Source organism: Amblyomma americanum, chromosome 10 (assembly GCF_052857255.1).
Source record: "Amblyomma americanum isolate KBUSLIRL-KWMA chromosome 10, ASM5285725v1, whole genome shotgun sequence".
NCBI classification, from domain to species: domain Eukaryota; kingdom Metazoa; phylum Arthropoda; class Arachnida; order Ixodida; family Ixodidae; genus Amblyomma; species Amblyomma americanum.
The window spans coordinates 64,407,771-64,424,608 of record NC_135506.1 but is presented as its reverse complement, the minus strand read 5'-3'; the positions used below and the strand labels follow the sequence as shown (position 1 = coordinate 64,424,608).

Here is a 16,838-nt window from a genome sequence, read left to right as displayed (position 1 = left end):
CAATGGGGAAGGCTTTTGAGAATAACAAAAACGATAACAAAAAAATTCAAGACTGCCGTCGGGTAATCTCCGGATATATTGATTCTTATATTGAAATCTTACAATACATGCCGTCGCCTATCGTTTTGTGTCAGTACCATGTAATAATTAACAAAAAACGATGACAAACTCCAAATTTGTGGCAGCGCTCCCGTATGCAGGAATCTGAGCGTTTGTAAACAAACCCTGCATCTGATAATCATAGTGACATCCGATAACGCTTCTTGATTCTAGGTGCTGCTTTTGAATTTGGGTGAGTGCCGATGAGACCATGCTTCAGGTGTTTATGTTTCCTATGTTCATCACCTGCTTGCAACGTCGAGCGAATCTTACAAGCATCTTACAATCTTACAAGCAAACCAGAAGTATATAATAGGGATATAACTGTGACCACGTGAAGGTGGCACATTGTAATGCTGACGGCAAGGCTGCCTGTCCTTATAGGCCAGCGTCGCTTGTGTGCCGTGAGGCCAAATTTTAACGCTGAGTGCACTGAAAGCTTCATGTCCGCTGTTTTCCAGCAGGAATTTAAAAATTAAAAAGGTTCGCATTTCTAGCCCTTACAATAACAACAAAAAAATGCACATAGGGCTTCGTGATTGGTATCCCAGTAAAGTTAAAGTTTTGTCAAAATCCAAAGATACAATTTTCAAGGCGCTAACTGCAGTTTCCCTACATGAACCGGTTAATTAGGACGCGCTGGTGTGCCATATTTTAAGATCCAGCTACATGACATATATAAGCTGGTGAACACGTGGTGAACATTCACGACAAAGCCAGTCAGTCCCCTGCGCCTTTTGTTCAGCCTTGTTCCTGCAACGTTTGCCACGTGCAGTACCATGAGAGTGGAGTTCCCTATTAAAAAATCCCTAACGGGCGTTATGGAGCTTGCTACACCACAGCAGCAAGTGCGCTTGGGGTTATAACTGCTGTCAGTATGCTATCATAGTCATTCAATGCTTTGCTACTAAAAACGAGCCATTCAAAATTTCTCGTCGAAACTCAATTTGTCTCCCTGCCGCACACATCCTCCGCTGCTGCACTCTCGACCGCACTGTAAGCTTAGTGTGGGTACCTGCGCACGTGGGGAACTTTGGGAACGAAGGGGTTGACCGTTTTGCCCGAAGCCTAACCAACCGGGCAGCCGGCCCCTCAAACCCGGATGCTCTCGCCGAGGCCCCCTTATCTTATGCGGAAATCATCAACTTCTACAAGGAGACAAGACGCGTGAATCCGCTTCCCTACTCCGACCTCGACCGAGCGCAAGCCACCATGTTTCGCAGACAACCAATTCCATTCTTCGTCATTCTAGATACGACCCCGTCTGTCCAAATTGCGACCCCGGAGTGTTTGCCACTCAGGCACACATCCTCTGGTGATGCGAGGGTAACCCGGCAACACTAACATTACTGCCAGCTCCCTCCTTGGAGGGTTGGATCAAACTTCTTGCGACACCAGGCAAAGAGACACAACTCGCACTCGTCTCGTGGGCTCATGACGTCGCCCCCACCTGGGGGCCACACTCGCCCCACCTGCCTTAACTCGTAATCCTCAAGTGGCTAATAAAGTTGGTCTCTCTCTTACTAAAAATGGCACGAGACGACTTTAAAGCGCCTGCACGCCAAAAGAACTGTGTGCCTTGATAGAAAATTGAAAATAGACCGCCAGGCGAGTTCCTATCCTCCCTTCACTCATTTCTCTTCTTCCCCTCCCGATTCAGCCAGACCACATGAAAACTTCAGATTATACGGTGCCGAATTTATTGACATCTACTTACAGTTGAGGTCAGAGCTTTGCTGTCAGGATGCAGCCTCTCTGCACGGTGTCCAAAACCGTTATCTTCTGTCCCTCCGGCCGTGTCCTCCTCAGCCTTTTCTTCATACAGCTCTTGGCCGCTCTCTCCTGGTTCCCGGAACCCTGCGGCTGTTACCGAGGCGCCCGCAGCTCCCAAGCGCAGACCGCGGCGAGGTCGGATGACACCCTGTCCGGGGCGGCGTGCCTCGCAGAGCCCAGCGTCCCTCCGCGGCTGCGAGCCGCCTCTGCGGCGCCAACTTGGCGCCACCTCGGACAGTGCATACGGCTGGTTCTGTGGCACGCAGAATCGGCCCGCGCGCGCACACACACCCACGATGCCCTCGTAACTGCTGTTGAGAATGTTGCTCGCAATGGAGAAATAACAACAGCCAGTGGAATGCGAGCAGACGACATTTGTAATGAACTTTCTGGAACGTCTCATGTACCAACAGCATGTCTGAATGCTGAAATGGACTACATCTCATTGAAATCACAGCCGCCTCAATGTACATGGGACTGCACCGGACAAAAAGAAGCGCAAGGTCTGAGGAAATCACAACAGTGAAGAATGAGCTGAAAGTTACCGAAGAACAACTCCGACATGCTCATGTGGAACTTCGAAGAGCAAAACAAGAAGCAATAGAAAAGAAAGAAGAAATAAAATCAGTAAAAGGAATGCTGTTTCGTACCAGCAGAGAACTGGAGCTCACCAAAGCAACAGCAGAGAAGCTTGAGAAGAAATTTGAAAGAGAGTTTTCTATTGACCGATTCAAGCACAGTGATGATGGCATGAGATTTTATACCGGTCTGCCATCGTATGGAATCTTTAAAACAATTTTACATTTCTGTAATCCAGGGGAACAGGAAGAAAACAGACTCACAAGCACACCCATCGCAGGCAGGTAGGTCAAGAAGCCTCACAGTCGAAAACGAGTTTTTCCTTTTTCTTGTAAGAATGCACCTTGGAATTTTTGAAAATGACCTTGCTGACAGGTTCTACGTGTCAACTGCCACGGTATCAAGAATCTGTATTACCTGGGCCAGTTTTGCTTTCACTAAACTAACACAGACACCTCTGTGGATGTCAAAGTAACATGTTCAAAAGGAAATGCCTGTTTCCTTCCAAGGAAAGTATTGTGCAACACGAGCCATCCTGGATGCAACAGAAATTAAATGTCAGGCAGCCAGCTCACTTGCACTGCAGTCGGCAACATACTTATCGTAAAAATCAGCGAACACCTTCAAAGGACTGATTGGCATCTCACTCGATGGAACAGCGACCTTTGTCTCCGATTTGTTTCCCGGCTCCATTTCTGACAAAGAATGTGTGAGCAAGAGTGGTTTCTTGGCACTTCCTTTCAATGATGGTGATGTTGTCATGGCGGACAAAGGTTTCAAGATTGAAGAAATGCTCGAAACAATCAACGTGGCTTTGAACAATCCGCCTTTCCTCAGAAGAGGTCAGTTTAGTGAACAGGAGATAAAAGAAACGGAAGAAATAGCATCCCTGAGGATACATGTTGAGCGACGCATACAGCGCATCAAAAGTTTTCATATCTTTGATAGGCTTGCACCGCTTTCTCTGGGCCCCTTCATAAACTAAATGTGGATTGTATGTGCTATACTAACTTCCAGTCTCCACTGGTGCAACCATCTGATGAGTGAATATTTGACAAATCTGCTCCTGTCATAATAAAAGGCATGCTTTGCTCTCCCTTTTCTGACAGCAAATAAGCGATGCTTGAAAACTGACAATGAACTATGTTTATAGGGTAGTTGTACAGCCCATTACCCGTTTCCACACAACCATGACATTCTTTATTTACACAGACATGAAAGAGGAAGACAAAGGCTACAGGATGCAACGTTCAGAATACAATGTGTATGCCAGAAAATCTGAGTTATCAGTAAATGCACCATGCACTCAATACACATTACAAATTGACGCAAGAACGGAGCAATATAAATGTCAGTGCTCGACTTGGTTATTCCCTCAGGTAAAACAATAAGGTCTGAGTGGTCTTCATCCCTTGTGGCTTGGTTACCAGAGAAGCACACTAAAGAAGTACGGTATGAAAAACCCAATTTGGCACACTAGAAGCTTTACGACATAACAGTGCAACAATAAGCAAGAACAAATAGAAGGATAAAACTGTATAGACAGGCATATGAAGGTTGAGGTCTCAACTGCTACAAAGAGAGACATGAATGTCAGCAGTGACTTGTACACTCCAAGCTGGTTGCTGGACATCCATTGAACCGACAGAACAAGTATTTGTGCAGGCACGGGTCACAAATGATTATTTGGAGTGATTCCCACGTAATTTCCAGAGTTTATTAAATATTGTGACATGCTTGTCATCTCCTTTACATAACAAAAACTATTCTATTCTCTGTCACATCAGACATGCCCCAAAAGAGTACAGACACCAAACTTTAGTTGCTAGGTTTTCTTCATGGTTGGTACCGCACTAGTAAACGCAGATCACCATGTGGTACTCGCCAACTCTTTCTGGCTGTTGAGGCAGGCTAGCTTATGTGTTACAGAGAATGAAGATGGCAAAGCAATTATACTGAAGTTTTCATGTCTCACAAGAGCTATCTTAACTCACACATGACGGAGCAAAAAAACATGTAAAAATTTGGTGTCTACATTCCTTTAATTATATTGATACGGGGTGGCAAACCAAAGAACAGTACAACAAAATGGCCGAAGAAATACAATTTTAATGGCCGTGGGACTAGTGCGATCCTTCCGGCCCGTGCCACTGGGCGCTTTTTCGTTGTCGTCTTCGTAACATTATTGAGAGCAGAATAGTTAGTTTGAAGGCATTTTGCATTTTTAAGGGAGTCTCAAGGCCATGTATGGCAGCAGCAAAGATAAAAAGAAATTGTCAAGTTACTGTCTTGCAACAGCCCATTCTTGAGCACAAACCTTGACGCGGTCAATGATCAAGAATTGATCAGAAACAACAACAAAATTGGTCCAGGATAAACCAGATAAAGCCATCTGCCCAAGGAGCTGGTAGTAGTACTCATGGCTGCGGTCCAGCATAAACACACCCATGCGGTCCTGCTTGAGGCACTGCCCTTCCCCCATATCGTCGGGAGTTTTTCCCTTCCAGCTGTATGGGCACTTCACCTCCAGAAGCCCATGTGAAGGAGTTTCGCACGAGTCGAAGATTAGCCTGTCCGGTGAAGCTCCCAGCCACGGACACGAAGGGTCCACAACGAATCCACTCCGAAGGGCTTCGACATCATGGCCCCTGGCTTTCATCACAGCCATGTACCGCTGCACAACCGACTGCTCATTCGTAATGCCGTACCTGAAATAACAGCATAAAAAAGACAGGCCAACATTGCTCGCCTGGTCTACAGCAAATAAAGAACCGTTCGCATTGTTTTGTAGGGCAGTCGGCTAATCAAATAATGAAGATAAAGGAAAGAACAAATGCTGCTCTGAACCTGACTTGGTGCATAGCCACAGGAAAGAAGCAAATCTGGCGACACACTTCGACCTCTTTTTGAAAAGGTCTATAAAGGGCAACAACGCTTTCTGTTTTCAGACGTCCACATATTTTGCTGAAATTATGATGAGCTCTCCAGGCAACCATCTGCATGCCATGTCATATGCTCCATACCTGTTGATATTCATTCTTTATTTTCTGAAGGAAAAAAATTTGACCTTTATTCATTTCAAATAAACAGTGATTAAATTTACCGCTTGTGGTCACCTGTTGAGCTATCCGACGTGCACATAGGAGGCATCACAGCACTACCCATGACGCCATGTGTTTGAAATTCATTTTCCGTACTTAGTAAAGCAAGACCTCACTTACTGAACAGCCCTGACATGGGAAAGTTCTTTGTCTGCGGCCAGGTTCTGCAGGCCTTTTTCTCTCCACGTAAGGCGCTTGACCACAACCCCAAATGACGAAGCAGTCAATCGATGGACGCGGGCTTTCTTCCACATCTCACTGCCAGACTGCTGCCTCATGTTTTTTTCAAGGTCGACGGGCTCCTGGCAGGACACTTGAAATCCCTGGGAAGAAAACATATTTTAGATAGTTATTGATATGACAGCTGCTCACCTGTGTAACCTGTAACCTCACACTTATATTGGCAGTGCTGTTGCTATGGCTCTACCAATTTGTGTAAATAGCTTGAAAATATTTCTCTGAAAAAAGGGACAACTTTTTCAGGCCACTTTTGCGCAAAGTGGTCTAGCAATCACACATCAAACTTTTTCTCACCACCGAGGCAGTGGCTTGTATAAACAATTCGTTCAAAATCTGAGAGACTATAATGATGCTTGAAGTCAATGTTACTGTTCTGTAACTGAAATAATGAAATCGTTATAATGGACACCTGCTACTTAAACTACCAGCTGCTAGTTGTTGCTTTTTGTGTTTTTTGTCATTCATGTGTGACCATCTACTTTTATTTCTTTCAGCAGTTGCGAAACAGACTGCTGTGCGGTTTGGTGCAGCTAGGTTCTCAAGACGCAAGGTATGAAAGAAACACCACAACATGGAAGCCGCACTACAGTCGGATACAACTCAAGAAAAAAAGCGGCATTTCCCCTCAAATGATCCCACACCAGCCAATGGTGTCGACCGATTTTCATTGCACCGCGGTCAATCTGATTAAGTCATTGTTAACTGCCTTCCATTTGCCAAATCTTGCAGTGACATTGAGCGAATGCCACCCAGTGCGTCCTCGGCCTCATTGAGACATGCACGAGGTGGATCAGCAGACCATTTACTCGGTTATTTCCAGCCTCCAGGTAAAACGTGCACACACCTTAAGGATGGCTGCTTCAGCGGCAGTGAAATCCCCATCTTGTATGTGCCACTTGCGACGCGACTCAAACAGTCGTGGTGGAGTCGGCATTTCTGCAGTGCCAGCAAATGTGCACACTATTTATGGTGCCACATGCACTTGAAATCCATGTGGAACGAGAGGCATCAAATACTTTAAAGGACTGTCAACTGGTGTCGGCCCAATTTTTGAAGACGTTTCAAAGAGTTGAATGCTTTTAAGGTGTCTTGAAAATAACGGACACAATTCACTAATGCCTGTCCCAAGTGTCCTTATTGTTGAAGAAAGGTCCTCAAATGGCTGGGTGTGCTGTATTGCATCATAAAACCTGGTGCTGACCGGCTTTGAAAGGCCACCTTGTCGCAAACTCCTCCAGTCCACAAACTGCAAATGTAGCGGTGCAAGTGGGCTCCTACGAGGGCGCCTCCCCTGCTGAGGCAGCTCGGTGCACGCTACCTCTGGTGGAGGTTCCTTATAGCAATTGCTCTTAAGTAGCAACACTAGCTTTAATGCGGCTACACTGTGGCTACACACTTCACAGGCACCAGCTGGGCAATCGCATCTTGCAGACGCCACACGTCCACAGCAACAGAGAAATAAGGGGAAAAATTGGCTGTTGGGGAAAGGAAATGGCGCATTATCTGTCTCAAGTGTCGTCGGACGTCTGAAAGGCGCCGTAAGGGTAGGGATAAAGGAGGGACTGAGAGAAGAAAGGGAGAAAGAGGTGCCGTAGTGTAGGGCTCCGGGATAATTTCGACCGCCTGGGGATCTTCAACTTGCACTGACATCGCACAGCACATGGGTGCCTTAGCGTTTCGCCTCCATCGAAAACCGGCCGCCGCGGCCGGATTCGAGCCCGGGAAGAAATAAGGGACATTCCTCGTACCTAACGCGGTGGCTCAGTCGTTAGGGCGCTCGGATACTGATCCGAAGTACCCGGATTCGAACCCGACCGCGGCGGCCGCGTTTCGATAGAGGCGAAGCGCAAAGGCGCCCGTGTGCTGTGAGATGTCAGTGCACGTTAAAGATCCCCAGGTGGTCGAAATGATTCCCGAGCTCTCCACTACGGCCCCTCTTCCTTGCTTTTTCTCTCAGTCTCTCCTTTATCTCTTCCCTTACGGCGCGGTTCAGGTGTCTGCCGAGATGCGAGACAGATACTGCGCCATTTCCTTTCCACAAAAACCAATTTTTGCATACCTTGTGTCTGTTCCTGGTTGGGCCCAATTTTCTTGCGCTACGCAAGTATTCGCAACCTAAATGCTTTGTGCCGCACGCCAAGAGTTACCGCGAAAGATTCCTGCACTGCGATTGATGGCTAAAATTTTTGGTAAGAATTTTGCGCATTCAATGAAAACGTTTGCAGATGTGGGACAGATGAAGCTGATGCGGGTGATTACGGAAAAGATAATGGTTGTTGCATCGTGCCAAGCGGTGCAGCCTTGCATGCTATACATCATGACATGCGAGCACTGATGCGTTATTGTTGTGGATATCAAGCGCTGTGCTTTCGGGTCTGGTTTTATATTGGGAATCGATAGATGGAGCTGCATTTTAACCAATAAAAAGGAAAGTGTCAGCGAGGGTGAGGTGACCCTCATCGTGCTTATTGCCGTTAGCCCCTCCCCCCCCCCCAAGAAAAAAATTATTATTAATTAAATAGGTCATCGTGTTTGTTGCCGCTACACCCCGGCCCGCCCAAGAAAAAAACAAAATATCCGCCAACACATCCTCAGTGTTCGACTTAGGAGCGTTAGCTACAGCAACTTCAAGTGTTTACATCGGTGTGATCAGCAAACGTGGAGAAGAGCAAATCCAAACACCCGCGGATGTTCCGTACAAATGTCCGCGACGAAAAACCCACACTATATCGCATCACATGGGCCTGTCAAAACATAGTCGTGGTCCCCAAAATGCAAAACCAAAGTGCGGAGCAATGGGAGACCCTGCTGTCCAGTGACCGCTGTGAAGACCAACAAGATCTTTTACAGCGAGCTCAACGGGCGGCAGTGGCCAGTGGTGCCCTGGACTGAGTACAACCGACCATCGAAAAAAATTGGACGAGCTCGACAGAGAAGACTCCTGGGGCTACAGCCAAGGAGAGAACATCTTTGAAGATGCCTCAAAACCACAGAGTACAATAAAGTTCTCTCCTCCTCCTCCTCCTCCTGCGCAAACATCGCTTCTAAGAAACAAGCAGCACTATCTACCTCATGGATATGTCCGAGATGTGTCCAAGATGGACATATCTCGGTGGACTGCCCAACCGCGCCGTAACGGAAGGGATGAAGGAAAGAGTAAAATCACGGTATCTAATAAGGCAGTGTTTTGTAAAACACAGTGATTATGCGCCATCTTTACCCGCCGCGGTGGCTCATTGTTTAGGGCGCTCGGCTACTGGTCCGGAGTACTCGAGTTCGAACCTGACCGCGGCGGCAGCGTTTCGGTGGAGGCGAAACGCAAAGGCGCCCGTGTGCTATGCGATGTCAGTGCTCGTTAAAGATCCCCAGGTGGTCGGAATTATTGCGGAGCCCTCGACTACGGCACCTGTTTCTACCTTTGCTCTTGAACTCCCTCCTTTATCCTTCCCTTACAGCGCGGTTCAGGTGTCCGCCGAGATGCGAGACAGATACTGCGCCATTTCCTTTCCTCAACAACGTATTTGTTAGGCCCAATCTTTCGCTATAGGCCTCGTAGGTTTGCGGTAGCCTCATTTAATAATAATAATTGGTTTTTGGGGAAAGGAAATGGCGCAGTATCTGTCTCATATATCGTTGGACACCTGAACCGCGCCATAAGGGAAGGGATAAAGGAGGGAGTGAAAGAAGAAAGGAATAAATAGGTGCCGTAGTGGAGGGCTCTGGAATAATTTCGACCACCTGGGGATCTTTAACGTGCACTGACATCGCACAGCACACGGGCGCTTATCGTTTTTCCTCCATAAAAACGCCGCCGCCGCTCGTTGCGAAAAATTTTAAATTGGTTTTTGCGGAAATGAAATGGCGCAGTATCTGTCTCACACCTCAGTGGATACTTGAACCGCGCAGTAAGGGAAGGGATAAAGAAGGGAGTGAAAGAAGAAAGAGGTACCATGGTGGAGGGGTCCGGAATAATTTTTACCACCTGGGGATCTTTAACGTGCACTGGCATCGCATAGCACACGGGCGCCTTAGCGTTTTGCCTCCATCGAAACGCGGCCGACGTGGTCGGGTTCGAACCCGGGTAACCCGGATCAGTAGCCGATCGCTCTAACCACTGAACCACCGCGCGGGTATATTTGCTTGCGGCTGGATAAGAATCCGACATCTAATACGAGGCAGTTTTTTGAACAGTGAAGTTTATTTTTCATAAAAATAAAAAGTTAGAAGTTGTTTTCGAATAGCTTCGAATACACTTTAGAGGCTTCGCATTTTTTTCGTGTTTATTTATAGCATGTCATGTAAAATACCAAATGGTTATAGACCCACAACCACTAGCTAGTCGCAGGTGTAAGCGAAAACATGATTCAAATTCAAGCTTCAGCAGGGAAGGAAATAGAAACCATGCATCACAAATAGTCCATGTAACGTCCAGTACAATAAATGAAATGAATACGAAACCAAAATATCAGTGTTGCAAATTTTTTCTCACAACAAAATAAAACAATCTTCAATTTATTATGTTCAAGGGGCTTATTGTCAGCCTGCGTTAATGTGTCGTAATTACACGGTGATAATCGCATCATCAGGAAATGAATTCGGTGCCTGCTGCAAGGAACCGTAAGATATGCCCTCCTCTAAATAAAAAGTAATTGTCAAAACTATTTCTTTCCTGCTTATTTGAAATTTGGGGCTTGCCTTATGTGTACTAGCAGTGAATTCGAAACTATAGTGCCACATAAAACTGTGCACCAGAGGGTTATTGTCAAGCGCGTTGGTCACGCCATACTTGCGTATGACGACCGCTGGTCGTTGCTGAGACTCGAACCTAAACAGCCCTAAACACTATTTATGCGCCGAGTGAGGGGAAATATCATTGGTGTTCGCACATTCACGAGACCTTTAATTAATGCGCCGGGACCTAAAGACAAAATGATGACACCTAAATTCCTTAAGCGTTGGTAATGCGATAGAATTAGACGCTGTTCATGCCTTTACCTGAAGTGGCGTCATTTCCGGTCCCGTGACGTCACTTCCAGCCAGCCAATAGGAATTATCAGGTCCGGTGACGTCCCTTCTCGCCAGCCAGTAGCTGAATTTTATGACCGATGACACACATTTTATTCTCCTGATGAGGCTTCTAACGCTGCCACAAGAACAAACAACACGATATTATTATATGTTATTATAGCCCTATATGTCAAGGTACTCTAGGGCCTCAGAAAACCTGAAGGCTGAAAGTTCAAGCTTCATAAAGTCAGCAGATCGAGCAGTTCTCGCATGCCACCGAAATCTCACGCAGGGTGGAGGGAGCCAGAGTGCTCGCCAGCTGCTCGTCACGCGACTCAGCACCTTCCCACCCTAAATGCACCGATATTTCTGGGTTCCGGAAATGCCGAGCTCGGGGGGTGCGGTTCGGAAGCCAGGTGACCGGGCCAGCCTATCCGGGCCAAGATCAGTGGCTCACGATCACCGATCGCGCCTCTCGCTTTTGTATATACGGACCCCCACTGCTTTCCTATGCGGGAAGCCGTTCCCGAAGAATTCAAAGTAAGGTAAAAAAAGGAGAATCGCAAAGACAAGAAGAAAGAGGATGCAAATTTGTTTTCTTCGCTTTCAGTCTCGAAACGCGCGGCTCATAGTTCCGCGTGCGGACGTCAGAGGGCAGACCCGTTCCGGGAGCGGTCGTTAGTCTGTCAAGCTGCGTTTGTGCTGGCGCTCTTGACCCGCGCCCATCTGTTGTTGTGCACGGGAACGCGTATTGTGTGGTACCTTAACAGGGGGCGCCCCGTCTTTTCGACACCCTCCTCCAACCCCTCCTCTCCCGCTTTCTCCTGCAAGGCATGCGACTCCGGCACGCGACCTACATTCGGTCTCGGGACTCCCCATGCCCGCTCCCCAAAAAACCCAAGTGTGTCATGGGAAATGGAACAAACTCACCTGCCTATAGTGATGAACTGAATAATAATAATAATAATAATAATAATAATAATAATAATAATAATAATAATAATAATAATAATAATAATAATAATAATAATAATAATAATAATAATAATATTTTTATTGCACAAAAGAGTTCAAAGTACAAGAAACGGGCCTGTCAAAGCCACCAATGGCTTGAAGGACTTGGCCCGGCAAAATCAGCGGACGAGTGTGCAATATTCACTCGACGCATAAAAGGGTGAATGCAAGGGTATTAACAGTTAAGAGGCTAAACACAAACAAGGAGCAAATCACGAGACAAGAATCAATACACATAAGATAAGATGAACATATTTCAGAGGTGATGACCAATACTTTTTAGAAGTATTGAAACAACTCGTTACAGGGAACAAATAATCTTTTTCAATGCCCTTTTTGATTGAATCGAGAATGCCTCATTTGGCAAATCGTTCAGAATTTTCGGCACGTAAACACAGCGTCTAGCTTCACCATATCTTGTTGAGGATCACGGCACTACATAGCGAACACTATTACGAAGGCCTCGGGGGGCTGTATAGCATGTTTTAAAATCACTGAACCAAAAATGCCGTAGCACCACAGTTTGTACAAACAAAGCCCAGAAGCAAGGCAAGCCAAGCGCCGAGAAGATGTTATGATTTTTGAATGACGGATTATTGTAGGCTAGATTTCTCAGTATGTTCGTTAACAAAGAGTCCACGCGGTTTTGCCATCGGGTAGGGCAAAAAGCAAAGACGGTAATCCCATATCGAAGGATGCTGTAGACCAAAGTATGTGCTATCATTTTTTTTTACTGGAAACGGTACGAGAGACTTGATGTTGAAAAACAACCATGCAGCGCTCCTGAGCTTATCGCAAACATGTGATAGTTGAGTGTGCCACGACATATCACTGTCGAAGAATACTCCCAGGTATTTTACCGAGTTCACGCAGGTAGTTGGCACGCATCGACAGGAATGGCAGTTGTGACTGTGCAGAAAAACTGGCGCGTTTATAGCGGTTAATTTTAAAGGGGATCTAAAGCAAACGAGTTGGGTTTTTGAGGTGTTCACCTTTAAATGGTTATCAGCGAACCAAGTCATTGTTTTGTGTATATTACCTTGGAGATTCGAGACAGCCATGCTGTAAGAAATATGTTTTGAGAGCAGAACAGTGTCGTCAGCGTATTGAAATATTAAACCTTTTGAAACAACCCTAGATAAATCATTAATAAATATATTGAAAAGTAGAGGTGATAATATAGAACCCTGAGGAACTCCGGCGTTCAGTGGAAGTGTACCACTTGCGTTTTTAATTTCGTCTAAGACAATTACTTGTGATCGTTCGGCGAGATAGCTTTTAAGGACACCGTAAAATGGCCCTCTAAAACCGCTGGAATATAATTTTTGTAAAAGAATCCCGTGATGAACTGTCTCGAAAGCTTTTGATATGTCCAGGAATAAAGCAACGCTAAACAAATTTTGGTCAAAACCCGAAAACAGTTCATCAGAGAACTCTTCTAGAAGGGTTACCGTACCACGACCGGACACAAAACCAAACTGTCGAGTCGACAGAATTGAAAATTTCTCAACGAAAGACGACATGGATTTCAAAAGGAATTTTTCAAGAATATGAGGCAGTATGAGTAGGATTGAAATAGGCCGATAGTTTTTGATGTCATCCCTTTTTCCTCCTTTATAAAAGGGGTTAACAATCGCAGTTTTAAGCTCCTTGGGGATAAGCGCGGTATCAAGAAAACCGTTTAACATGAAGAGCAGGATATTGGATAATGCTGCAAAGTTCCTTTGTAGCAGGTTCGCAGATAAGCCGTCGATTCCAGGAGGCTTATTGCGCTTAAAGCTGAAAATTATTTGGTGAAGTTCATTTTCTGAAAATCTAGGTAGGAAAGCGGACGCTGAAATAGATTCCTTAAGCGTGTATTGGACGGCCTGGCAAGAAGATGCATTCTCGGAAGCCAGTGCAAACAGTTGATTGAACTTATCTGCAACCTCGACCGAGTCGGCTGGAAAAAACGAGATTGGGGAAATGTATGCAGCGTTCTTGCCACGAAGGTAATTTATCAGTGACCATGTTTTTGCGGGATTCCTTGACGACTGATAAAATTTTTCGAAAAAGTACTGGCGCTTCGTGCATCTTATTAAGGCAACTACCCTATTTCGTGCGGTTTTGTACTCAAGACGTAGGTGTTTATTTTTTAAGGCATGCTTACACCGTTTCCAGAGCATATCTCTATAGGAAATGGCCCGCATTATATCTGCAGTCAACCAGTTGTAATCCTTCCTGCGCTTGTTTATTACGACGTGCTTTGAATTATTTTCGAACTTTTTTATTTGGTCGCAGAAGATACTGTACACCTTCTCTGGTGGATTAGATTCAGTTATTGCCATCCAATTAAAACTGTTAATCAAGTTATCCAAGGTCCTTTGGTCGGTTACGGTGACGTAGCTTAAATTATTGGATGTGGTGGATCTAAGAGCAGCTGGCGTAGGAAACGATGGAGACGAACGACGAGCGACGAGATAATGGTCCGAAAAACGTTGCAAAATAACACAAGAAGCAAATGAGTAGTTAGGGGCACGTAAGGCGATATGGTCTAGACAAGATGTTGTTAAGTGGTCTGCTAGTATTTCTTCACGGGTAGGAGCGGTAATTGTATTTGAAAGACCGTGCGAGGACAGGAGTGACAGGTAGTCGGATACAGAGCCCACCGTAGGACACAAGGTATTTATTTAAGTATCCCACTAAACATAATTCTTCCACTGAATTCCATAAGGTCAACGTTTCTTCGAGTTCCAGTAAAAAATGAGTAGTACTGTTGCAAGGTGGCCGATATAGAGCTACCAACCTTAAACACCGAGCACCACAAGATACCTGCAGCGCTAAGCATTCCGCATGAGCGAGGTTCACGACAATGGGTGCAACGTCAAACGTGTCTCTTATAAAGATGGCGATTCCGCCCCCTCGTCGATGAGGCCGCGTCACAAAATGGCACTGATAGCCCGGCACTGACAACGTATGCATGCACGCATCTGTAACATTGATTTCCGTCAAGACGAATACATCAACAAACCCAATTCCTGATATGGCAACTAACTTAAATTCTTCCCAGTATTTACGACAGTAAATTCATTCTCTGAGCTCTGATGAAATGTGTCCTTGAAAGACCTAAAGTTCGGTACCTGGCAGAAGGTGCTGTCCATGGCAATTATATGATTAGATCCAAGTCTGCTGGCTTAGTTATTCGGAGAAGGGACGAGCTTTCAGATTTTTTCACAAATATCTTGCCCCGTTTAACCCAAGCAAACTTGTACTAATTTAGTTTTGCCTTGGTCCTTGCATGCCAGAATAGATCTCGGTTCAGCTTTGTCAGGTTCTCGTTGAAAAACATCGTTTGTCGCTTTCCAGGTTCGCAAAGACTCCCAAGCTTCCCGCGGGCTTCGAACAACTTTTCTCTGGAAGCAGAGGAAGTGAAGCGCACAAGAATCCTAGGAATAGCGTCGCGCCTGCCTGGTAGCCGATGTATTGCTTCAACCTCTGACAGAAAAATTTTGGACTTGTAGCCTTTCAGCAATATCACTCAGGAATTCCTTAAGATTTTCATCTGCTTCCTCTTTGAGTCCATGGATTTCCATGTTCATGTTACGACTGTACTGTTCACTGTCGTTTAGATCGGCTTGTATCCGGTCTAGCTGTTCGGCTTGCGTCTGGACAATTGCTCTGAGGGCGGATACTTCTGCATCTCGAGAAGACATTTGTTCCTTAGCTGCTTTCATTTCTTTGAGAACAGAATCGTACTGTTGTGATAAAAATGTCACAGAGCTTTCCAATTCTTGAACTGTTTTGGTTAATGTGGTCACCTCTGTTCTCAGAAGGAGCAGCGAATCAACCTTCGTGTGAAGGTCTGGTAAGCATTGTAGGCCCTTTTTGATATCCTGCAGTTCCACAAGCAATGCCGATGCCATGCCCACACTCTTATCGACCTGGGCAGCATCATGTTGCGAGTTGGAATCGCCTGTGCGTTTTCTTGCCACTCTGCATGTCTTGCATACCCACACATCTCTTTTTGCTGGGCCCATTGTGTTAAATGTGTTAGGGGCAATTCCAGAACAATTTTGACCCAAATGGTAAGAGAACTTACAATCTGTACAGGTCATGAATTTTCCATCATCGGGCAGTACCTGGTGGCAAGTAATACACTCTGTCATTGTCATACAGGGAAAGCGTACACAGTGTGCAGTAAGCGGCAAATTCAAGCACGAAAGATAACAGCCAAAATGAGACACTACCTGTTGGGGTACAACGTGTTAGCTTCGGCCAACGCACTCGCCGCTGACTGCAGGGGATTTCCGCTGTCCGCAGACTTAAGTAGCCTGCCGTTGATCCCTGGTTTTCAGACGAGTAGCCGCTTGCCGCCAGAATCAGCAGAACGGTCTGCGCCGATGAAGGTGATAGCACGGTCCGGGGCGTCACGGTGGCCGCAGCCTCAAGATCACCGCCGCTGATTCCTGGTTTTCAGGCGAGTTAGTCGCTTGCCGCCAGGGTCAACAGAACGGTCTGCGCCGATGAAGGTGACAGCACGGTCCGGGGCGTCACGGGGGTCGCAGCACCAAGATCACCGCCTGTTGGGGTACAACGTGTTAGCTTCGGCCAATGCACTCGCCGCTGACTGCCTATTATTATTATTATTATTATTATTATTATTATTATTATTATTATTATTATTATTATTATTATTATTATTATTATTATTATTATTATTATTATAGGTCTTATGGGGAAAGGAAATGGCGCAGTATCTGTCTCATATATCGTCGGACACCTGAACCGCGCCGTAAGGGAATGGGTAAAGGTGGGAGTGAAAGAATGGAAGAAAGAGGGGCCGTAGTCGTCAAATAAATCCCTAAGCACGCTTTTAGAGTCGGGGGCTTGACAGTGAAGTAGGGACATTATTTCCGGCGTTAAATGATTGTTGGAATGAATTTCTCGTAATGAAAAACGAATAATGTAATTGAGTAATCTAACATGTTCGTAATTTTGCGGCGAAAAGCAGCGCTTACACAAGACAGAGGAGACTGAGGACACGAT

The 16,838-nt window shown here is 45.8% G+C and overlaps 1 protein-coding gene across 1 annotated transcript; it reads right to left on the bottom strand.

The window, feature by feature from the left end:
• Positions 1-4,156: 4,156 nt before the first annotated feature.
• On the bottom strand, positions 4,157-16,406 carry LOC144106858 (uncharacterized). The gene is made up of 3 exons (XM_077639809.1): positions 16,040-16,406; positions 5,673-5,875; positions 4,157-5,159 (listed from the first exon to the last, which is right to left on the bottom strand). The coding sequence occupies exons 2-3, from the start codon at positions 5,828-5,830 to the stop codon at positions 4,733-4,735; spliced, it is 585 nt and encodes a 194-aa protein (XP_077495935.1). The 5' UTR covers positions 5,831-5,875; positions 16,040-16,406; the 3' UTR covers positions 4,157-4,732.
• Between the last annotated feature and the right edge of the window lie 432 nt (positions 16,407-16,838).